General features: G+C 41.2%; 1 protein-coding gene across 5 annotated transcripts in view; it reads right to left on the bottom strand.

Moving 5' to 3' along the window:
- Positions 1–23829, bottom strand: part of clec16a (C-type lectin domain containing 16A) — a 62343-nt gene continuing 38514 nt past the window's right edge. For all 5 annotated transcript variants that reach the window (XM_066641774.1, XM_066641775.1, XM_066641776.1 and 2 more), the window contains 5 exons: positions 20284–20435; positions 19671–19875; positions 19428–19568; positions 16381–16503; positions 1–3383 (listed from right to left, as the gene is read on the bottom strand). In XM_066641774.1, the coding sequence (XP_066497871.1) occupies positions 2968–3383; positions 16381–16503; positions 19428–19568; positions 19671–19875; positions 20284–20435 (1037 nt within the window). In that variant the 3' untranslated portion in view covers positions 1–2967. The remainder of the gene's footprint in view (positions 3384–16380; positions 16504–19427; positions 19569–19670; positions 19876–20283; positions 20436–23829) is intronic.

The following is a 23829-nucleotide window of genomic DNA, read 5'->3' as shown; positions in this document are numbered from 1 at the left end:
TAATTTATTGCATGTCTTTAATATCCGTTGGTAAAGCAACTGTAACAGATTAAAAGCTGATTAAAAGCGATTTACACAGCGTTCACAAACAAATCGTCTCAGGTTTTCTTTGTTTTTTTCCACAGGGATGAAATTTACATTTGAGTGAAAATACTGCAGTCATTTAACACATTTATACTGTATTGCTTTTTAAGATCACGATTACAAAAGAGTCCACCAGCTGCTCGCCACAAATAAAGAAATACTCCAGCACAGCGCTCCTGGGGCGGACGCCGTTAAATTCCCAATCCCACTTTATGTTCTTTCTATCAAAGATTACGCAAAATACAGCAGCGCACTTAAAAATAAACGACTTATTGCAGATCCACGTTAAATACATTCCACGTTTTTCTGACTCTGTGCAGCGGGGACAAGAAACCGTTTTAGTGCATTTAACTTCCCCCGCAGCGTCCGTCCCGTCCTCAACTTCAATCTAAACCTAAATAAAGAGGTAAATAACTGCAACGTGTCGAGTGTCCAGACCTCAAGACGTGAAACGTCAAACGTCACCTACATTTACCACAGGGCGCGACGGCAGGCATTCTCAAAATTCCCAAAATTCTCAAAATCCCATTCACTTTTTCTCATAGAGAAATCCAGCTCAGACTCGGAACACGACCTCGGTATTTTACAGAGAGTAACAGAGACGACCCTTGGTTCAAAGCCCTTTGATCACTTCAATAAAACATCTTAAGTGCGCCATCAGCGGGGACACGTTTGAAGTGGAATGTGTGACTCTCTAAAGCCCAAGTCTGAAGGTGTAGCTCACACTGAGCGTTTGTGAACTCGTATTGTGTGATTTAGAGGCACCTCAGACGGGTGCTATGTCAATTTCTAGGTTATTTTTTTAAAAAATGACTGTAATCCCACCTTTAATTTAATAAAAAAATAATAATTCTTGAATTCATAAAAAGAATTAAAAAGCCTTACGTTGTTTCTGTGTGTTTTAATGTGTGTGTGGTGGCTCTGGGCAGTGGGAGTGGGACAGAACCAAACACAGCGGATGAATACAGATGTCAGTGTAATTCCAGAATGCAGAGACCGTTAAAACAACTAGCTGCTTTAGCCTCCGCAGACGCCTCTTCATGAACGATAAAGTCATTACGAGGAACGTCTGTGTCGGGGGTGGGGGTGTGTGTTGTGATATGAATGATGCAGTTGGATGGTGTCCAGTGGGAGTGGGTGTTTTTTTTTTTTTTTTTTTTTTTTTAAATATTAGCTTTAACCATTGATTCCAACAACTCCAGATATAAAAAGGTGTCTCGGGTCCCTGTAAATCATCCAATACGAGTTGCACATTGGGAAAGGGGGAGCTCCACCTTCAAGACAAACACTTAAGATGATTTACACAAGTGATCACACACCAAAAAAGACGTGAACAAGTGACAGATTCAATTTAGAGGCTATTGATTCTTAATACATTTGGTCAAAAACAAATAAACTAAGGTGCAGAAGTCAGAAACCACTCTGTGTGTGTTTCATGTCCAGAATTATCCATGTGTTCAGTGTTTAATAAAAAAAAAAGAAGCAGAGTATCTAAAGTTATAAAAACTTCTCTCCAACTATGGGTTCAGCATCAACTCAATCAGTGTCCACTCTTTAATTCTGGGCACCACCTGTGACTTTAATATGCCCCCCCACACACACACACACACCTCAACTACCATCCAACAGGGCACAAACTGATAACAGTCCACAGAGACCGTGGGACCCATAAGTGTGTCCCTGGTGTCGCACCAAAAACGGTCCCCCATTATATACACAGCTCTTACACTGTCCAGTCCACAGTCGTCTGTGTCCACCGCTCTACTGCGAGGAGAAGCAGAGCACCGTGAATCGGAAAGGACCAACTCGGACTCTGCAGTGAACTTCCAGAACTGAACTATGGAGGAGCAGCTGCAGATGAGTGTGAGGAACCGAAAGAGAAACGACGCTGGGGGGAAATTAAAGAGCGGACACATCCAACACTGGAGAGTGGGGATTAGTTTTAGTTGATGAGGGTTTGTCTGGAAAATGACATCAGTGACGTTTACACTGTATTACAAGCTTCCCTCCGAAACCAGAGCCGGAGAAACAGATACAAAACGACTGCGATACGTGTAAGACTCAGGGTCCAGAAGTCCGGACACACACCACAAGTCTTTGTACATTCCTCAGTGTTACGACTGGTAAAACTGAGCGGGCACTCGTTTGCCCACTTGGGACATTGTTATAAAAACAAAGCTCTGCTGCTGCTGCTTCTCACACACACACACACACACACACACACATTTCAAGACACTCCCACTCATTCATACATTATTCTCTCTCAAACACACAGCACCATGACGGAAGAAAACCAGAACCAACCACTGGTGCACCAAGAAAAACGAAACGAAACGAAACCCCAAACAAAGACAAAGCTGTGCTTCAAAAAGAGACCATCAGCGATCAATAATAACATCTTTGTTCTCATCAGAGCTCCACTGTTCTCCAAGAACAAGGAAGAAAACAGAAATGCCGCGTTCTTCAGAGTCTTTCTCTCAGACAGACCAGAGTTAAGGCCAGGGCTACAGCCGGGGGTCACCTCAGACACCTCAGACACACGGCTCCCCCTCCTCTGAAAGCAGAAGCATTCGTCAGGAGCTCAAGCTACGGGACGGAGCTCCATCACCTCCTGAGAACACTCAGCTCAATGCTTTAACTAAACCTGTCTTAAACATAGCCTCCCCACGTCGAGGAGCTGCTGTAAAGACCGCGAACAGCTCCATCCAGAGACGACAAACAATTAGAAGAGGTGGAGTTGATTGAAACTAAACGTAGCTCCTTTAAGACGACGACGAATTCCGACACAAAACTAAACGACATCTTGGAGTTGAAGGTGGAAAACTGTGAATCTGAAACGTTCACCAAAAGACCGCCGCTGTCTTCTTTAGAGGAAGAGTCCCTTCAGTCTATCTCCGTCTCCTGCTCCAGGTCTGGGTAATTCTCAGAGTCTGAAGGCTGGTGGACATTGATTTGGGTTTCGTTCCCTGGTGTTTCTCTGGGCTCTGGTTCCTCAGGTTCAGGGTCTGGAGAGGACCCCTCCTCTGGAATGACCGAGATGTCTTTCTGTTCCCCCTCGTCTTCTCGAGAGTTTTCCAAAGAGTCCCGGGACTCGTCCGGAGGGGAACGGGGGTCGTCGCTGGGCGTCCCCTGATGGCTAGGGGATTGAGAGCTGAGTTGGCAGAGCCTCAGAGGGTCGGCGGGGGGCAGGAGGGTGAGCGAGTCCACGCTCAGGGTCTCTGTGTCGGCGTCGGAGAGCAGGGAGATGGTGGGCTGAGCGGCGGGAGTTAAGCTCGGGGCTAAAGCCGGAGAAGTTTGGCCTGAAACAGAAAGAGAAAACGTTCGTAACATTATTCAGTGACCGTTTTTAACTTTGGCTTTGGGTTTAGTTGGGTTCTGTATTTATGTTTTCCCTTTGGAATACCAGGAATATAAGGGTTGATTGTTTTTCTTTTGGTCATTTATTCTTCACTCTGTGCTTCAGAGGAAACATTTAAAACAGAACATTTATAAAAATCCAAAAACATGTACAAACTGAAAGCAGATGCATTAGAGCTTCTGAATACAGTGGATAAATGATCCAATAAAAATAGTAAACAATCACTTTCAACTTGCTCCTGTTTGGATTTCTACATCCGAGCCGGTGCTGAGCTGATACCAGGGTCAGTGTAGGGGGGGGATCTGCTACAATTTATTTATTCAGATCACATCTGATAGTCCTTTAAAGACATTTAGCCTGTTTTTCACCATCTGCTCCACCACCGCGGCTGTTAACACCAATGTGTCCCCAGAGACGCCCCGTATCCAGGTCCTGAACCGGAGCCAAAAAGATCTGGACAAGTTGTTCCTCACATCTCTCTATTGTTAGAGGAACAGAATGTCCTCCCTGTAAAACAAACAATCCCCACGGGATTTCTGTGCAGATCGGCCTCAGATACGGAGCGGAGGCAGCGCTGCTACGATGCTAATCTTGATAAGCTTGGAATATTAACAGGAAAACCTCATGTTGATGTAAAAGGCAAAAACAGGCAGAAAAACAAAAGCAGTTATGGAATTTAAAAGAAGGGACTTATCCACTTTATAATCTGCACAGAAAAGCTTTGGAAAAGCAGCTGCACGTGGGCCTTCGCTAACCATGCTCAATGCCAAGAGTGGGCGAGTGGGGTGTTGGTTCTGTGTCTTTGTCTCGTTCGCCTCAGTCTTGTTTTGTTTGTTGCTTCCTTGTTTTGTTCCTATTTCATGCTTGTGCTTTGTGAACCACGACCCTTAGAGTGTGTCATGGCCCCCTTCCCCTTCGGTGTCACGTGACTTTCACAGACGTCCTGTGATTCCGAATGGTTCATCGCCCCGTTTCCACTTCTCCGTCTCGTCTGTATTCTTCTATACGATACAAGTCTGTTTTTTTTCCCCCGTTTGTGTCGTGTTCCTACTTTGCTTTGCCTCTGTCTTTTGTTTCCTCGGGTTCTTCACGCCTCACGCATCGGTGAGACAGATATAAAGCCCCTCAGCGCCGTGAGAACGGATTCTCTGGGGGTGATTAACCTCATCCAGTACCTGGTGAATGGGTTTTGTGACTCGGAACTAATCGTCCCAAACCAGCACCTGACATGACGAAGGTTTGTGGCTGAATGTCATCAAATCCTCACAGATATGTTCCTCTATCTTCCTAGATCTGTTCATCTAGTGTAATGCCTTCTGAGAAGAGTAGAGACTATCACTGCAGCAAAGATGGAGCAACCTCCATCATCAAACTTAGTGTGTATTATAATAATAAAATAACTAACTAAAAAAGTCATTTGATTTAATTTTCTGTGTTTGCTCTGTGTAATCTCATCTTTAGCAACCAACACTTACATCACACACACACACACACTTACAGGGTGTGGTGAACAGGCCTGTGCAGAACCACGACTCCTTAAAGGAGTTAACACAAAGCAGGGCATTAAATAAAGCTCCAGAAGTACAACAGGGCCTCGCTGGTGAGGTGTGGAGACGAGCCGCGGATAAAGAGTCTTGTTTTCGAACGTCAGAAATGAGTCAGTTGAACACATCACTGAACCCGAGACCCGAGGATGAGGGCTTACCCGAAAATATTAGAGCTGGAAAAACAGGGCACAGTCCACTGCCCAAGCACAGATTTCTCAGTATTTTGCACTCGTTGGGTTTCCCAGAAGTGCACAGGTCCCTTGAGTGCCTCTGTTTTAACGGTTTAAATGGGTTCTGCACAGATTCAAATCGCAGTGACTTCCCTTTGAGCCAAACTGACAATACGTGATGAACCTGAGCGCCGGTCCGGGAGGGTCATGAGGAAGAGAGTAGGTATCTGCACCTACTAGGTATCTATCCTGGAGGAGAAGGAAAGGGGGAGACAAAAAAAGGCTAATTATGTGCTTCCTCACTCCTTCTTTCCGATGTCTGCGGCAAGATATCGAACAATGTCCCTTTATGAAAAGCCCAAAGTGTATTTTAAGTGTTTCTGAGGAAGCGGCCAATCAGAACAGGTGCAGAGTGAGTGGAAACTCACAACACGTCACTATGACATTTATTTGTTGTGATAAAATCAGAAATGATGTTTCAGAGAATGTAGCACTTAAGGTGGGCGTACACACCACAACCGGGACACTTCTTTTATTCATAAACACTGATGAGTTCCAGTTATGGACCAAAGATGGCTTCCACATATCATCACAGCTCTGTACTGAAGAAATAAAAAAAAGGAAGAGCAAAGTGGCTCTGCAGCTGTTTGTAGTTAACTCTTTGTCAGAGAGACAGATTCCAGGGAAAGGGAGGGTGAGGGGAAAGCCTCGAATTCACTCTACACCTAAAGGTCAGCGTGCTTCGGTTATGGCTGACGCTACACTGCACTTATTGAGAGAGAGAGAGAGAACCCAGTGAGTCACAACCTCCAGCCCAGAGACTAAAATCTGTAGGAGCTTTCACAGAAGCCACAACACCACTGCGCTCCTTCCTATCTGTCTCTGAAATTCATGCTGAGCTTCTGTGCGGTGAGAACACACACAAAGGTTTTAAGGTTTTTCCAAAACCGCACACTCCTCGACCACCTGACGACTTTCAGCTGTGGGAGGGAGGGACTGTGACGGAGCCGAGTTAGCGAGCGCAACCCACACGCGTTTAACAGGAAGAGCTCAGAGTAATACAGTGTACAGTGCTAATCATTTTGGTCATTATGGAAAGTATGGTCTGCACCTGAAACTCACAACCAGCTTCAAACCGAAGTCTGAAAATAACCCGAAAATCAAACCCCAAACCTTTTCTTCTCAGTTACAAACGACCTGAACGTTTTGACTAATTCCGGAGTCCGAGACTGACCTTCACTCGACAGACAGACCGCAGGTGTATCCCCCTCTCACTGGGAACGGTGCCCTCAGGCTCGTGTGGAGCTGTCACTTCATTAAATGATAGAGAAAGGTGTCTATAAACTTTCGTCATACTGTGTGTCTCACTGCATTACTCTTTTTTTTTTGTCATCCCGTCTGAAGGGACCCATTTCTATTTTTAATGGAGGACACATGCAGTCGTTCCAACGCCGAGTTCTCTGGAAACATCAACGGACCAATTAATAACCTTCTCTGAGGACCTCTGCCAAGAATGTTCAGAGTTCTGCGAGGGTTTATTTAGGCAGAAGGCTTGGCCCGGAGGAACGTTCCAGCAACATGTCAATTCCACTTTTACTTTTATCTTGATGCTGCCTTTAAGTGATGAGTGCAGGAAGACTGCTGTCCAAAGCTAAAGCTGTTTGTAAACATCTGGAAAACATCAGTCATTTATGAATGCATTCTCCTTAAAACGGAAGATGAAAAAGAAAATCTGACATTATTAATTTCTTCCACATTTTTTCGGAGCCAAAAAGAGGGAGTAGACACATTTGCAGAAAGATTTAGGGCCGCGCTGACAATATTCCACCGAATACAACTCACTCAATCAGAATACAACCAGCAACGTAAACGCTTGTTATTGTGTGTGTGGTGGGGCTTTGTCATGTTAGTGCAGATGCATGTGGAAATGTTTAGTCTTGTTAGCATGTGTGATGTGGGGTTTAGTTTTGTCTATGTGTGTGTGTGTCGGGGGGGCGGTGGGTTAGTTTTGTTCGTGTGTGTAGTGGGGTTTAGTCTTGTTAGTATAGATGCATGTGGTGTTTAGTCTTGTCAGTGTGTGTGGTAGGGTTTAGTCTTGTCAGTGTGTGATGTGGTGTTTAGTCTTGCTAGTGTGTGTGGTAGGGTTTAGTCTTGTTAGTCTAGATGCATGTGGTAGTGTTTAGACTTGTAAGCATGCACAAGGTGGTATTTTGTCTTGTTTGCATGTGTGGTCAGTCTTGGTATCATGCGTGTAGTGGTGTTTAGTCTTGTTAGCATAGATGCATGTGGTGTTGGTTTAGTCTTGTTTGTGTGTGTGTGTGTGTGTGTGTGTGTGTGTGTGTGGTGGAGTTTAGTCTTCTTTGTGTAGATGTATGTGGTGTTATTTAGTCTTGTTTGTGTGTGTGTGTGTGTGTGTGTGTGTTGTTTAGTTTTGTGTGTGTGTTGTTTAGTCTTGTGTGTGTGTGTGTTGTTTATTCTTGTTTGTGTGTGTGTGTGTTGTTTATTCTTGTTTGTGTGTGTGTGTGTTGTTTATTCTTGTTTGTGTGTGTTGTTTATTCTTGTTTGTGTGTGTGTGTTGTTTAGTCTTGATTGTGTGTGTGTGTTGTTTATTCTTGTTTGTGTGTGTGTGTTGTTTATTCTTGTGTGTGTGTGTGTGTGTTGTTTAGTCTTGTTTGTGTGTGTGTGTGTTGTTTATTCTTGTTTGTGTGTGTGTGTGTGTGTGTGTGTTGTTTATTCTTGTGTGTGTGTTGTTTATTCTTGTTTGTGTGTGTGTGTGTGTTGTTTATTCTTGTGTGTGTGTGTGTGTTGTTTAGTCTTGTTTGTGTGTGTGTTGTTTATTCTTGTTTGTGTGTGTGTGTGTTGCTTATTCTTGTGTGTGTGTTGTTTATTCTTGTTTGTGTGTGTGTGTGTGTTGTTTATTCTTGTGTGTGTGTGTGTGTTGTTTAGTCTTGTTTGTGTGTGTGTTGTTTATTCTTGTTTGTGTGTGTGTGTTGCTTATTCTTGTGTGTGTGTTGTTTATTCTTGTTTGTGTGTGTGTGTGTGTTGTTATTTCTTGTGTGTTGTTTATTCTTGTTTGTGTGTGTGTTGTTTATTCTTGTGTGTGTGTGTGTTGTTTAGTCTTGTTTGTGTGTGTGTGTTGTTTATTCTTGTTTGTGTGTGTGTGTTGTTTATTCTTGTGTGTTTGTGTGTGTGTTGTTTATTCTTGTGTGTTTGTGTGTGTGTTGTTTATTCTTGTTTGTGTGTGTGTGTGTGTTGTTTATTCTTGTGTGTGTGTGTTGTTTATTCTTGTTTGTGTGTGTGTGTGTTGTTTATTCTTGTGTGTGTGTTGTTTATTCTTGTTTGTGTGTGTGTGTTGTTTAGTCTTGATTGTGTGTGTGTGTTGTTTATTCTTGTTTGTGTGTGTGTGTTGTTTATTCTTGTGTGTGTGTGTGTGTGTTGTTTAGTCTTGTTTGTGTGTGTGTGTGTTGTTTATTCTTGTTTGTGTGTGTGTGTGTGTGTGTGTTGTTTATTCTTGTTTGTGTGTGTGTGTGTGTGTGTGTTGTTTATTCTTGTGTGTGTTGTTTATTCTTGTTTGTGTGTGTGTGTGTGTTGTTTATTCTTGTGTGTGTGTGTGTGTGTGTTGTTTAGTCTTGTTTGTGTGTGTGTGTTGTTTATTCTTGTTTGTGTGTGTGTGTGTGTGTTGTTTATTCTTGTGTGTGTGTTGTTTATTCTTGTTTGTGTGTGTGTTGTTTATTCTTGTGTGTGTGTTGTTTAGTCTTGGTTGTGTGTGTGTGTTGTTTATTCTTGTTTGTGTGTGTGTGTTGTTTATTCTTGTGTGTGTGTGTTGTTTATTCTTGTTTGTGTGTGTGTGTGTTGTTTATTCTTGTTTGTGTGTGTGTGTGTGTTGTTTATTCTTGTGTGTGTGTTGTTTATTCTTGTTTGTGTGTGTGTGTTGTTTATTCTTGTGTGTGTTGTTTAGTCTTGTTTGTGTGTGTGTGTGTTGTTTATTCTTGTTTGTGTGTGTGTGTGTTGTTTATTCTTGTGTGTGTGTTGTTTATTCTTGTTTGTGTGTGTGTGTGTTGTTTATTCTTGTGTGTGTGTGTGTGTGTGTTGTTTAGTCTTGTTTGTGTGTGTGTTGTTTAGTCTTGTTTGTGTGTGTGTGTTGTTTATTCTTGTGTGTGTGTGTGTTGTTTATTCTTGTTTGTGTGTGTGTGTTGTTTATTCTTGTGTGTGTGTGTTGTTTATTCTTGTGTGTGTGTGTGTTGTTTAGTCTTGTTTGTGTGTGTGTGTGTGTTGTTTAGTCTTGTTTGTGTGTGTGTTGTTTATTCTTGTTTGTGTGTGTGTGTGTTGCTTATTCTTGTGTGTGTGTTGTTTATTCTTGTTTGTGTGTGTGTGTGTGTTGTTTATTCTTGTGTGTGTGTGTGTGTTGTTTAGTCTTGTTTGTGTGTGTGTTGTTTATTCTTGTTTGTGTGTGTGTGTGTTGCTTATTCTTGTGTGTGTGTTGTTTATTCTTGTTTGTGTGTGTGTGTGTGTTGTTATTTCTTGTGTGTTGTTTATTCTTGTTTGTGTGTGTGTTGTTTATTCTTGTGTGTGTGTGTGTTGTTTAGTCTTGTTTGTGTGTGTGTGTTGTTTATTCTTGTTTGTGTGTGTGTGTTGTTTATTCTTGTGTGTTTGTGTGTGTGTTGTTTATTCTTGTGTGTTTGTGTGTGTGTTGTTTATTCTTGTTTGTGTGTGTGTGTGTGTTGTTTATTCTTGTGTGTGTGTGTTGTTTATTCTTGTTTGTGTGTGTGTGTGTTGTTTATTCTTGTGTGTGTGTTGTTTATTCTTGTTTGTGTGTGTGTGTTGTTTAGTCTTGATTGTGTGTGTGTGTTGTTTATTCTTGTTTGTGTGTGTGTGTTGTTTATTCTTGTGTGTGTGTGTGTGTTGTTTAGTCTTGTTTGTGTGTGTGTGTGTTGTTTATTCTTGTTTGTGTGTGTGTGTGTGTGTGTGTTGCTTATTCTTGTTTGTGTGTGTGTGTGTGTGTGTGTTGTTTATTCTTGTGTGTGTTGTTTATTCTTGTTTGTGTGTGTGTGTGTGTTGTTTATTCTTGTGTGTGTGTGTGTGTGTGTTGTTTAGTCTTGTTTGTGTGTGTGTGTTGTTTATTCTTGTTTGTGTGTGTGTGTGTGTGTTGTTTATTCTTGTGTGTGTGTTGTTTATTCTTGTTTGTGTGTGTGTTGTTTATTCTTGTGTGTGTGTTGTTTAGTCTTGGTTGTGTGTGTGTGTTGTTTATTCTTGTTTGTGTGTGTGTGTTGTTTATTCTTGTGAGTGTGTGTTGTTTATTCTTGTTTGTGTGTGTGTGTGTTGTTTATTCTTGTTTGTGTGTGTGTGTGTGTTGTTTATTCTTGTGTGTGTGTTGTTTATTCTTGTTTGTGTGTGTGTGTTGTTTATTCTTGTGTGTGTTGTTTAGTCTTGTTTGTGTGTGTGTGTGTTGTTTATTCTTGTTTGTGTGTGTGTGTGTTGTTTATTCTTGTGTGTGTGTTGTTTATTCTTGTTTGTGTGTGTGTGTTGTTTATTCTTGTGTGTGTGTGTGTGTGTGTTGTTTAGTCTTGTTTGTGTGTGTGTGTTGTTTAGTCTTGTTTGTGTGTGTGTGTTGTTTATTCTTGTTTGTGTGTGTGTGTGTGTGTGTGTTGTTTATTCTTGTGTGTGTGTGTGTTGTTTATTCTTGTGTGTGTGTGTGTGTTGTTTATTCTTGTTTGTGTGTGTGTGTTGTTTATTCTTGTTTGTGTGTGTGTGTTGTTTATTCTTGTTTGTGTGTGTGTGTTGTTTATTCTTGTTTGTGTGTGTGTTGTTTATTCTTGTTTGTGTGTGTGTGTTGTTTATTCTTGTTTGTGTGTGTGTGTTGTTTATTCTTGTGTGTGTGTGTGTTGTTTAGTCTTGTTTGTGTGTGTGTGTGTTGTTTATTCTTGTGTGTGTGTGTTGTTTATTCTTGTTTGTGTGTGTGTTGTTTAGTCTTGTTTGTGTGTGTGTGTGTGTTGTTTATTCTTGTGTGTGTGTGTGTTGTTTATTCTTGTTTGTGTGTGTGTGTTGTTTATTCTTGTGTGTGTGTGTGTTGTTTAGTCTTGTTTGTGTGTGTGTGTGTGTTGTTTAGTCTTGTGTGTGTGTGTGTGTGTGTTGTTTAGTCTTGTGTGTGTGTTGTTTATTCTTGTGTGTGTGTGTTGTTTATTCTTGTTTGTGTGTGTGTGTTGTTTATTCTTGTGTGTGTGTGTGTTGTTTAGTCTTGTTTGTGTGTGTGTGTGTTGTTTATTCTTGTGTGTGTGTTGTTTATTCTTGTTTGTGTGTGTGTGTGTGTTGTTTATTCTTGTGTGTGTGTGTTGTTTATTCTTGTTTGTGTGTGTGTGTGTGTCGTTTAGTCTTGTTTGTGTGTGTGTGTGTTGTTTATTCTTGTTTGTGTGTGTGTGTTGTTTATTCTTGTTTGTGTGTGTGTGTTGTTTATTCTTGTTTGTGTGTGTGTGTGTTGTTTATTCTTGTGTGTGTGTTGTTTATTCTTGTTTGTGTGTGTGTGTTGTTTAGTCTTGTTAGAGTGTGTGTGGTGGTGTTTAGTCTTGTTTGTGTGTGTGTTGTTTATTCTTGTTTGTGTGTGTGTGTTGTTTATTCTTGTGTGTGTGTGTGTGTGTGTGTGTGTGTTGTTTAGTCTTGTTTGTGTGTGTGTGTGTTGTTTATTCTTGTGTGTGTGTGTGTTGTTTATTCTTGTTTGTGTGTGTGTGTTGTTTATTCTTGTGTGTGTGTGTGTTGTTTAGTCTTGTGTGTGTGTGTGTGTGTGTTGTTTAGTCTTGTGTGTGTGTTGTTTATTCTTGTTTGTGTGTGTGTGTGTGTTGTTTATTCTTGTGTGTGTGTGTTGTTTATTCTTGTGTGTGTGTGTGTTGTTTAGTCTTGTTTGTGTGTGTGTGTGTGTTGTTTAGTCTTGTTTGTGTGTGTGTGTGTGTGTGTGTTGTTTATTCTTGTGTGTGTGTTGTTTATTCTTGTTTGTGTGTGTGTGTTGTTTATTCTTGTGTGTGTGTTGTTTATTCTTGTTTGTGTGTGTGTGTGTGTGTTGTTTATTCTTGTGTGTGTGTGTGTGTGTGTTGTTTAGTCTTGTTTGTGTGTGTGTTGTTTATTCTTGTTTGTGTGTGTGTGTGTTGCTTATTCTTGTGTGTGTGTTGTTTATTCTTGTTTGTGTGTGTGTGTGTGTGTTGTTTATTCTTGTGTGTTGTTTATTCTTGTTTGTGTGTGTGTTGTTTATTCTTGTGTGTGTGTGTGTTGTTTAGTCTTGTTTGTGTGTGTGTGTTGTTTATTCTTGTTTGTGTGTGTGTTGTTTATTCTTGTGTGTGTGTGTGTGTTGTTTATTCTTGTTTGTGTGTGTGTGTGTGTTGTTTATTCTTGTTTGTGTGTGTGTGTGTGTTGTTTATTCTTGTGTGTGTGTGTTGTTTATTCTTGTTTGTGTGTGTGTGTTGTTTAGTCTTGATTGTGTGTGTGTGTTGTTTATTCTTGTTTGTGTGTGTGTGTTGTTTAGTCTTGATTGTGTGTGTGTGTTGTTTATTCTTGTTTGTGTGTGTGTGTTGTTTATTCTTGTGTGTGTGTGTTGTTTAGTCTTGTTTGTGTGTGTGTGTGTTGTTTATTCTTGTTTGTGTGTGTGTGTGTGTGTGTGTTGTTTATTCTTGTGTGTGTGTTGTTTATTCTTGTTTGTGTGTGTGTGTTGTTTATTCTTGTTTGTGTGTGTGTGTGTGTTTTGTTTATTCTTGTGTGTGTGTTGTTTATTCTTGTTTGTGTGTGTGTTGTTTATTCTTGTGTGTGTGTGTTGTTTAGTCTTGTTTGTGTGTGTGTTGTTTATTCTTGTGTGTGTGTGTTGTTTAGTCTTGTTTGTGTGTGTGTGTTGTTTATTCTTGTTTGTGTGTGTGTGTTGTTTATTCTTGTGTGTGTGTGTGTGTTGTTTAGTCTTGTTTGTGTGTGTGTGTTGTTTATTCTTGTTTGTGTGTGTGTGTGTTGTTTATTCTTGTTTGTGTGTGTGTGTGTTGTTTATTCTTGTGTGTGTGTTGTTTATTCTTGTTTGTGTGTGTGTGTTGTTTAGTCTTGATTGTGTGTGTGTGTTGTTTATTCTTGTTTGTGTGTGTGTGTTGTTTATTCTTGTGTGTGTGTGTGTGTTGTTTAGTCTTGTTTGTGTGTGTGTGTGTTGTTTATTCTTGTTTGTGTGTGTGTGTGTGTTGTTTATTCTTGTGTGTGTGTGTTGTTTATTCTTGTGTGTGTGTGTGTTGTTTATTCTTGTTTGTGTGTGTGTGTTGTTTATTCTTGTGTGTGTGTGTGTTGTTTAGTCTTGTTTGTGTGTGTGTGTGTGTTGTTTAGTCTTGTGTGTGTGTGTGTGTGTGTTGTTTAGTCTTGTGTGTGTGTTGTTAATTCTTGTTTGTGTGTGTGTGTGTTGTTTATTCTTGTGTGTGTGTGTGTTGTTTATTCTTGTGTGTGTGTGTGTGTTGTTTATTCTTGTTTGTGTGTGTGTGTTGTTTATTCTTGTTTGTGTGTGTGTGTGTTGTTTATTCTTGTTTGTGTGTGTGTGTTGTTTATTCTTGTGTGTGTGTGTGTTGTTTAGTCTTGTTTGTGTGTGTGTGTGTTGTTTATTCTTGTGTGTGTGTTGTTTATTCTTGTTTGTGTGTGTGTTGTTTAGTCTTGTTTGTGTGTGTGTGTGTTGTTTATTCTTGTGTGTGTGTGTGTTGTTTATTCTTGTTTGTGTGTGTGTGTTGTTTATTCTTGTGTGTGTGTGTGTTGTTTAGTCTTGTTTGTGTGTGTGTGTGTGTTGTTTAGTCTTGTGTGTGTTGTTTATTCTTTTTTGTGTGTGTGTGTGTGTTGTTTATTCTTGTGTGTGTGTGTTGTTTATTCTTGTTTGTGTGTGTGTGTTGTTTATTCTTGTGTGTGTGTGTGTTGTTTAGTCTTGTTTGTGTGTGTGTGTGTTGTTTATTCTTGTGTGTGTGTTGTTTATTCTTGTTTGTGTGTGTGTGTGTTGTTTATTCTTGTGTGTGTGTGTTGTTTATTCTTGTTTGTGTGTGTGTGTGTGTTGTTTAGTCTTGTTTGTGTGTGTGTGTGTTGTTTTTTCTTGTTTGTGTGTGTGTGTTGTTTATTCTTGTTTGTGTGTGTGTGTGTGTGTGTGTTGTTTATTCTTGTGTGTGTGTTGTTTATTGTTGTTTGTGTGTGTGTGTTGTTTAGTCTTGTTAGAGTGTGTGTGGTGGTGTTTAGTCTTGTTTGTGTGTGTGTTGTTTATTCTTGTTTGTGTGTGTGTGTTGTTTATTCTTGTGTGTGTGTGTGTGTGTGTGTTGTTTAGTCTCGTTTGTGTGTGTGTGTGTTGTTTATTCTTGTGTGTGTGTGTGTTGTTTATTCTTGTTTGTGTGTGTGTGTTGTTTATTCTTGTGTGTGTGTGTTGTTTAGTCTTGTTTGTGTGTGTGTGTGTGTTGTTTAGTCTTGTGTGTGTGTGTGTGTGTGTTGTTTAGTCTTGTGTGTGTGTTGTTTATTCTTGTTTGTGTGTGTGTGTGTGTTGTTTATTCTTGTGTGTGTGTGTTGTTTATTCTTGTTTGTGTGTGTGTGTTGTTTATTGTTGTTTGTGTGTGTGTGTTGTTTAGTCTTGTTAGAGTGTGTGTGGTGGTGTTTAGTCTTGTTTGTGTGTGTGTTGTTTATTCTTGTTTGTGTGTGTGTGTGTTGTTTATTCTTGTGTGTGTGTGTGTTGTTTATTCTTGTTTGTGTGTGTGTGTGTTGTTTAGTCTTGTTTGTGTGTGTGTGTGTTGTTTATTCTTGTGTGTGTGTGTGTTGTTTATTCTTGTTTGTGTGTGTGTGTGTTGTTTATTCTTGTGTGTGTGTGTGTGTGTGTTGTTTAGTCTTGTGTGTGTGTTGTTTATTCTTGTTTGTGTGTGTGTGTGTGTTGTTTATTCTTGTGTGTGTGTGTTGTTTATTCTTGTTTGTGTGTGTGTGTTGTTTATTCTTGTGTGTGTGTGTGTTGTTTAGTCTTGTGTGTGTGTGTGTGTGTTGTTTAGTCTTGTGTGTGTGTGTGTGTGTTGTTTATTCTTGTTTGTGTGTGTGTGTGTTGTTTATTCTTGTGTGTGTGTGTGTTGTTTAGTCTTGTGTGTGTGTGTGTGTGTTGTTTAGTCTTGTGTGTGTGTTGTTTATTCTTGTTTGTGTGTGTGTGTGTGTTGTTTATTCTTGTGTGTGTGTGTTGTTTATTCTTGTTTGTGTGTGTGTGTTGTTTATTCTTGTGTGTGTGTGTGTTGTTTAGTCTTGTTTGTGTGTGTGTGTTGTTTATTCTTGTGTGTGTGTTGTTTATTCTTGTTTGTGTGTGTGTGTGTGTTGTTTATTCTTGTGTGTGTGTGTGTTGTTTATTCTTGTTTGTGTGTGTGTGTGTGTGTTGTTTAGTCTTGTTTGTGTGTGTGTGTGTTGTTTATTCTTGTGTGTGTGTTGTTTATTCTTGTTTGTGTGTGTGTGTGTTGTTTATTCTTGTGTGTGTGTTGTTTATTCTTGTTAGAGTGTGTGTGGTGGTGTTTAGTCTTGTTTGTGTGTGTGTGTGTGTGTGTGGTGGAGGTTAGTCTTGTTTAGTGATGGTGGTGGTGTTTATTCTTGTGTGTGTGTGTGTGTTGGAGGTTAGTCTTGTTCAGTGTTTAGTGATGGTGGTGGTGGTGGTGGTGGTGTTTAGTGAAAAAGCGATCAGTAAAGTGCAGCGTTACAAAAACGATCTCAGAAACGTGGATGTAAACCGCCAGAGTTTCAACCAATCCATCAACTCGTGGGGCGGGGCTTTGGAACAGAGCAATGGTGGAGGAGTGTGTGGAGATAAATGTGAGGACTACTTGTGTATTCATAGATCGACGTACACCTAATCAAAGTGTACAAAGGTTAAATCTAAGGCCCTTTTGTGACCTTGTGGGACTTTTATCTTGGAAATAACTTGCAAATGAGTAATTCTTAGGTGTTACAAACTCATATGTTTTACCACAGTAACAATACTTTATAACAATTTATTGGTAGAGGTTTATAAAGCTTTATATGACACCTACATATTCCTTTGACGACATGTGACACAAACCTACACCTATCATCTATAAAGGTCAAGGGTGAAACTGACAAAGTATTCTTTTACAACACCTGCTGGAGTTAGCCTCTGTAGATGATTATGTTTAATGTCAGTAGTTATGAGGGGGTTAATGTGGGTGTATCGAGTGTGTGTGTGTGTGTGGGGGTGTGTGTGTGTGCGTTTCACCTGCTGGGCTCTGCGTAGCGATGGAGTCACACACAGTTGTCTTGCCGCTGTTGGTGTGTGAGCTCTGATTGAGAGATGACAAGGATGAAGAGCTGTGCTGAGAAACATGAGCCACAGCGAAACCTGAAAAACACACACACACATCAGATAAGCAGCACCTACACTTTGATCTCTGAGAGAGGAAAACATCCGGCTCCCATCTCCTGCCTCAGATCTGACCACATCCACGGCGGAGCCCATCCTTCTACTGTATGAAGAACAGCTAGCACCGTGGGTCGGCAAGGACACGGAGCCGAGGAGAAGAACCCTGTCCCGAGGAGAGGAAACAGACCCGGAAGAGAACGAGGAAGCTGAATGGTGTCTGGAAAAGTGATTAAGTTAAAGTTTGAACTCTCTGAGCTGCCGTAGATCTTCAGAAAGCTTTAAATAAACAGTAATTTACAAACCACAGTTCCACAGAAGAGGAAGTGCTGGGCAAAGTGTAATTAAAAAGAGAATGAAATGGTGTGAAACCCAAGGACAATGTTTTAAATGTTGAACCGGGAATTTCATTTTAATTAATTGTATTTTTTAAAGAAATTTTAAGTTTGATGCCAACATCAAGTTCCAAGAAAGTTGGACGGGGAACAAAATGCTGTGTAGCCTTACAGAGGTTGTGTAGGCTACAAAAAATACCCTGCAGCAGCACAGATGGGGGAGGGGGTGCCACTCTGTGAAAGAGCGTCATGTAAAATATTGTATTTAATCAATTTTCAATTAAATGCATTGTTTAAATGATTTGCACCTCATGGCATTGTGTTTATTTAGTTTTTATTTACATTCTGCACAGTATTGTTTGCATTATTCAGCCAGAGACATGAAGGATATAATAACAGTAACTGGCAATATACCTTTCTCTGGGTGAGAAAAGCCAGAAACTGCTCATTCACAATGAGTTACAGTAAACGTCTACTCTTCTATTCAGTGTCAGGACAGTACCGTTTGTGTTTTATTGTCTGCTCTTTAACTGAAGGGCACGGTTGTGAAATGAAGCCGTCTGTGCATTATCACTGTGATAAGAGGTTCTTTATAAACGATTATGTGTCATTTCCAGTGAATCTGATAAGATCCTGATAAGCTTTATTCACCTGTTCAGAAGAATCAGAAAAAAAAGACAATTACTGTAACTCTCTCTGTAAATTTGCACAAATCACAGCTCTGAAAACACTCAACCTGCTCACCCTCATTGCTCTGGAATGTTATTTATTAAGTGATTATATCTATATATTATTATTATTTCCAAACACTAGGGGCTCTTGAGTAGAGATGAGGTGATGCATGAACTGACACATATTTTAAGTGTACCGGATATGATACAATACTTTTCTTTTCTTTTAATAAAGGAACTCTTAATAAAACCCATGCAGACACAGAGAACACACCACACTCCTCACAGACAGTCACCCGGAGGAAACCCACGCAGACACAGGGAGAACACACCACACTCCTCACAGACAGTCACCCGGAGGAAACCCACGCAGACACAGAGAGAACACACCACACTCCTCACAGACAGTCACCCGGAGGAAACCCACGCAGACACAGAGAGAACACACCACACTCCTCACAGACAGTGACCCGGAGGAAACCCACACAGACACAGAGAGAACACACCACACTCCTCACAGACAGTCACCGGGAGGAAACCCACGCAGACACAGAGAGAACACACCACACTCCTCACAGACAGTCACCCGGAGGAAACCCACACAGACACAGAGAGAACACACCACACTCCTCACAGACAGTCACCCGGAGGAAACCCACACAGACACAGAGAGAACACACCACACTCCTCACAGACAGTCACCCAGAGAAACCCACGCAGACAAAGGGAGAACACACCACACACCTCACACTCCTAAATGCTTCTCTTATTTCACACACAAACTATTGTAATATCTTTATCTCACCGCTGGTAAAATGTTAAACCAAAACCCCTTCCCCCACATCCAGCACACACACACACACACACACACACACACAAAGTCGGAGAAGGGGATTTTCTGAATGTGTTGGTACTTTTTGGTGCTGGTGTAGTGCTGGTGCGTAAACAGTGTGCAAACGAAGGTGATGGTTTATTGCTAATGATTCAGCAGCAGGAAGAGTGTGACACACACTTCATTAGAGACATATTTAAAGAGGAGCCTGGCTAAAGGCCAAGAGTTCTGAGAAACTCACACACTTAAAAAGTCAACGGAGCGAACTGGAGGACACATTCAAAACAGAGCCTTTTCATTTAAAGAGCTGTACACACACGTAGTCATGTCAATAGACGTTAATGCGTTGCAAATACAGTGCAGTAACAGTCGCTAATCCCTGGGAGAGTTTCACACTAAATGCCCAACCCATGCTGTGAAGATTTGATGGCATAGTGAGGATGCTGGATGATTAGTCCCGGATCACAAACACACACCACTACAACTAGTCCCAAAAGCATCCAATGGAGCGCCATCTTCCCAGAGACACTTGGTACTGAGCAGGGTGAACTCAGGCTCATGGGCAACTGCTCCAGAGCATCTCATACCTTTCTACAGAGATCACACCGGCAGTGTCCAGCTTTAAATAGCTGGGCTCACTATGTATAGAACCTTCAGACAGACAAGAAGTCATCTGTTTATTAAGAGCTTCACAGGAAGACGTCAGGAAAAAGGATGTGAATGTGTTCTGATTAAAAAATTTCCCTATAAAACACTGAAGGGTGATTCAGTCCACAAGCCTGCGCAGAGTAACGGAGAAGTGGACATCTGAACACGGACGGAGACTGCTCAGAGTTTCAGAGGAAAACTATCTCTGAGCTGAATGGTTGATGTAAACAACGCTGAAAGCCTCAGAGCTCAGAAATTCAGGAGAAAAAAGAACTAGAAGATGGTTAACACCCATAGCACTTTACTGTTAAAGTCACAAGAACCACTGTGATGACCACGGCATCAACCAAATGAGGATGACGACAGGTGCCGGGACTCGGTGCAGTTATACTCCTCCCTCTCCTGTTCCTCTGTGTTTACCTGGGACTTTGTCAACAGAGCTGAAGGCGGGGCCTCTGCGAGTCTGATCATAAAAACGAAACGGCAGCTGAGACGAGGACGAAGAGGGCTGAGAGAAACCCAGGACCTCGGAGGACGGCTGCACTGGGAGATCCAAGAGCGCTGAGGGAGAAGGAAAAGAGAATATCGACATAAAAAGAGATGATCAGTGACAGAGAGAGAGGGCTGGGAAACACAGAGTGAACACTGTGGTGAAGGACTGACCGGCGATCCTCTGCATCTTCATGCGGCGAGCCTGGATGCGGCCCTTGGCGAGCCGCTGCTTGGCGATGATGCAGCGGATGTGGTCGGCAAAGATGAAGGACGCCTGCAGGATGGGGAGGGGCTTGGCATGGGGGTTGGATGCGGGCTTGTGGATGGTGATGTTCAAAGCCCTGCTGTCGTCCTCCACTCCAGACACCTGCATGTCCTACAACAACAACAACAACAACAGTATAAACAGAAACAATCTTAATATTTCACTTAAAAATAGAGTCATTTCTCCTGTAACATTTGATGGATTCAACATGGATTCACAAGTGACCAAAAAACCCCCACAAATCTCAGACTTTCACATTTAAAAGCTACGATAAACCCTGTATTTTCTGTTAATTATGAGGCTAAAACATCGCTAGTGTGGGTGAAGTCTTCGTAGCCTTTCCATTGACACCTTAAATGATGAAGCGTTTACCCCCCGCTCTTTAGTCTGCCGCAGCATTTAAAGGTGAGACGTTTAAACAAAAAGCTGTAGAATAAAAAGCTTCATGTCACAAAAGACTTAGGGTTAATGTTTACAACACGCCATGTAGCTCATGAAGTTTTTAATGAAATAACAAACCTGTAGGAGTCCGGCAAATTTTACCACTCCCCAGCCCAGGCGCTTCGTCTCCGGCTCCACAAGACTCATCTGATAGACGTCTACGGCCAGAAAACGCTGAGCCTGCATTCCGTCCTTACTTACCACCATACACGCTATCAGATCACTGTTATCTGAGGAGAATCGAGAAAATTCAGCCATGTTAAATGTTTACACTTCTCAAGAGTGCAGAAATGATGCGGGAATGCTAGACTTTCACAGACAAAATTCTAGGAAAAAAAAAATATATATATGTACCCAAGTATAAACCTTAAAAATAAGATACATAAACTGAAAAGTGATTTGACTTTTAATGAAAAGTGATTTGAGAAATATACAGAACAATAATTCAGAGTCAAGTATTGAGCATACAATCTTTTAATAATGTTTGGTGTTGAGTTTTGTTAGCGTGTGCATGTGTGGGATCATTTTTAGTTTTGCTAATGTGTGTGTGTGGTGGTGCTTAGCCTTGTTAGTGTGTGTGGTGGTGTTGAGTCTTGTCAGCATACGGGTGTGGTGTTGAGTCTTGTCAGCATGTATGTGTGGTGGTGCTTAGGCTTGTTAGTGTGTGTGGTGGTGTTGAGTCTTGTCAGCATACGGGTGTGGTGTTGAGTCTTGTCAGCATACGGGTGTGGTGTTGAGTCTTGTCAGCATGTATGTGTGGTGGTGCTTAGGCTTGTCAGCGTGTGTGTGTGGTGTATGGTTATGTTGTCTTGTTAGTGTGCACATGATAGGGTTTAGCTATGCTAGCGTGTGTGTGTGTGTGTGTGGTGGTGGTCTTTAGCCTTGTTAGCATGTTTTTTTTGTGTTGTTAGCATGTGGGGTTGTGTTTAGCCTTGTTAGTGTGTTTTTTTTTTTTTGGTAGCATGTGGAGTTGCGTTTAGCCTTGTTAGTGTGTGCGTGGTGGTGTTTAGCTTTGTTAGCATGGTTTTTTTTGTGTTGTTAGCATGTGGGGTTGCATTTAGCTTCGTTACATGCTGTGCGTGTGCGTGCCATGTAGTTATGCTGTCTTTTTATTCTGTGTATATGATGGTGTTAAAGTCTTGTTGTTGTGTGTCTGTGCCTGTGCTGGTGTTTAGCCTTGTTAGCGTGTGGTTGGTTTTTGTTGGTTAGTATGAGCCTGTGGTGAATTTAGCCATGTTAGCATGTATGTGGTGATGTCTGTTCTGGTTAGCGTGCGAGTGTGTCAGTGTTTAGTACTGTTAGTGAATGTGTTTGATGTGTTTTTGTCTGTGTGTGCGCGTGTCATGCTGTTTATGCTACAGAACTAGCGGCCATGCCCAGTGGCTGAGCATTTCTGCCAATGCAGCATTCCAAACACAGGCTCAAACGCAGATAGGGTTTCATACCTCACACACCTTAGGGGCTTTCCAGCTGCAGGCGAGCGATGCAGTGGTGGGTAGAGATAGAGGCTTAGGCTAATTGTAAAAATATAAATCTGCATGGACTGATTGAAATCATATGAAGGTGTGGAATTACAGTTAAGACACTTCAAGCATGTCAGGGGACTTTTATCTGGAATCAACATCAACCTCTGTAAATTAGCAGAGAGGAAATTTCATCCTTGACTTCATTATTAAAAAGGGAAGGGAAGGCGATACACGCTTGAACATGCTGAGGTCAACTGAGGTGAGGTTGTTTCTCAAGCCATGCCTTCTGTATAGTATAAGTAGTGATGTCATCATCCCTCTGACCACACTGCCACCCAGACACTCAGTTTAGTCAAACATGGACCAGAATGATTAAAACTGTGCCACAATATCAAAAGACTGCTGCAGAAATAAACTGGAGTTTTCCAAACAGTCCACTGAGTCATGAGCTGCGGTATACAACATACCACTCAGGTTTCAGAACAAAAATTAATGTGAGTGTTTATTATATATGACTTCACTAAAATGATAATTACATCATCGTACAGCCCCCAAAACCATGGTTCCTCTTCCTTCACCACTCTGTCTAATGTTTCTTCTGAATTAAAAGCTATTCACAAGTAGTGATTTCCTCTTCCACCGCTGCTGCATACTTTACTCTTCTGAGAAGTCTTTACACTCAAAGCCAGAACACTGCTGTGAGGATCTGATGGCAGGCACTGAGGTTGGGTGATCAGTGGTATAATTCTGTTTTGCTGAGTAAGAATATAAACTCCAATCAATCAATATTGTTGCCATGGAGACAGACTCCAATGCTGAGCAATTTAAGTGCTGTCTTTTGAGCGAACCAACGAAACCAAGGAAGAGCGTGACGTGGCATCTCCTGAGGGGAAACGAGGACTCAGCAGCTGAGACACTTCTGAGCAGCTCTAGTTATTTGCCACCGCCACGTTTCCCAAAAAAGGGGAAACAGCAGGACGCATCCTTCTGCATTCTACATGATTTCATACGACTGCGGTGAAGGGACAACCGCATGCTGTTGACGTGGTTTTTATCCGTAAAGTCCATGCACACAGTGGCCGAGGTGTATTTTGCTGCAAAATCCTTGTATCTCTAATCCGGTAACTCTGAAGAGGAAGGACAATGTTTAACAGGAATAAAGGGAGCAGATACGTGTTTTCCATTCATTTTTAGTGGTCTGTTCATCTTAAATACGTTCCTAGAATAAAAAAGGGAAACACTCGTTTACAAATACGGTTTAAAAGCTTTTCCTTTTCCTGTTTTCTTTGGAATATGAGCTGGAAAAGTAATATCCACACTTGTTAAGAAGTGTTTACAAATTTCTGTGTGCTTCTCTGGCCCAACGCTCCTCTGCCAGGTGTTTCGGTCCCCAGAGATGGAACAAGTTTAAGCTGATGTGTATAAAAGACTGGGAAGAGAAGGGAACGGAAGAGACAAAAAACATCTATGTTGGTTAATGCTCAGCAAAAAAGGCTGTTACTTTGGTGGTTTCGAGATGCTTGGTGTAAAATGTTTCATTTCAGTTTGGTGTCATTTAATTGCTTTGATTTTCTTATTTATTTCCTGTCAGATTTTAAACCAAGTCCCACCCCGTTATGAAACCAGAACATCTACCTACGAACCGGATTCCAAAAAAGATTGGGCACTAAACAAACTGTGAATAAAAACTGAATGCAATGATGTGGAGACGGCAATTGTCAATATTTTATTTGTAATAGAACATAGACGACAGATCAAAAGTTTAATCTGAGTAAATGTGACATTTTAAAGGAAAAATATGTTGATTCAAAATTTCACAGTGTCAACAACTCCCCAAAAGAGTTGGGACGAGTGGATGGAAAAAGGAAATTGAGCATATAACGAACAGCTGGAAGACCAATTAACACTAATTAGGTCAATTGACAACATGATTGGGAATAAAAAGAGCTTCTCAGAGTGAGAGTGTCTGTCTGAGGCCAAGATGGTAAGAGGATCACCAATTCCACCATTGTTGCACAGAAAGATAGTGTAGCGATACCAGAATGTTTTTACCCAGCGTAAAATAGCAAAGACTTTTAAGTTATAATCATCAACCGTGCACAACATCATCAAAAGATTCAGAGAATCTGGAACAATTGCTGTGTGTAAGGGTCAAGGC

The sequence above is a fragment of the Hoplias malabaricus genome, chromosome 13 (assembly GCF_029633855.1).
Source record: "Hoplias malabaricus isolate fHopMal1 chromosome 13, fHopMal1.hap1, whole genome shotgun sequence".
Lineage (NCBI taxonomy): Eukaryota > Metazoa > Chordata > Actinopteri > Characiformes > Erythrinidae > Hoplias > Hoplias malabaricus.
The sequence above is the reverse complement of the archived record's forward strand: the minus strand, read 5'-3'. Positions and strand labels throughout refer to the sequence as shown.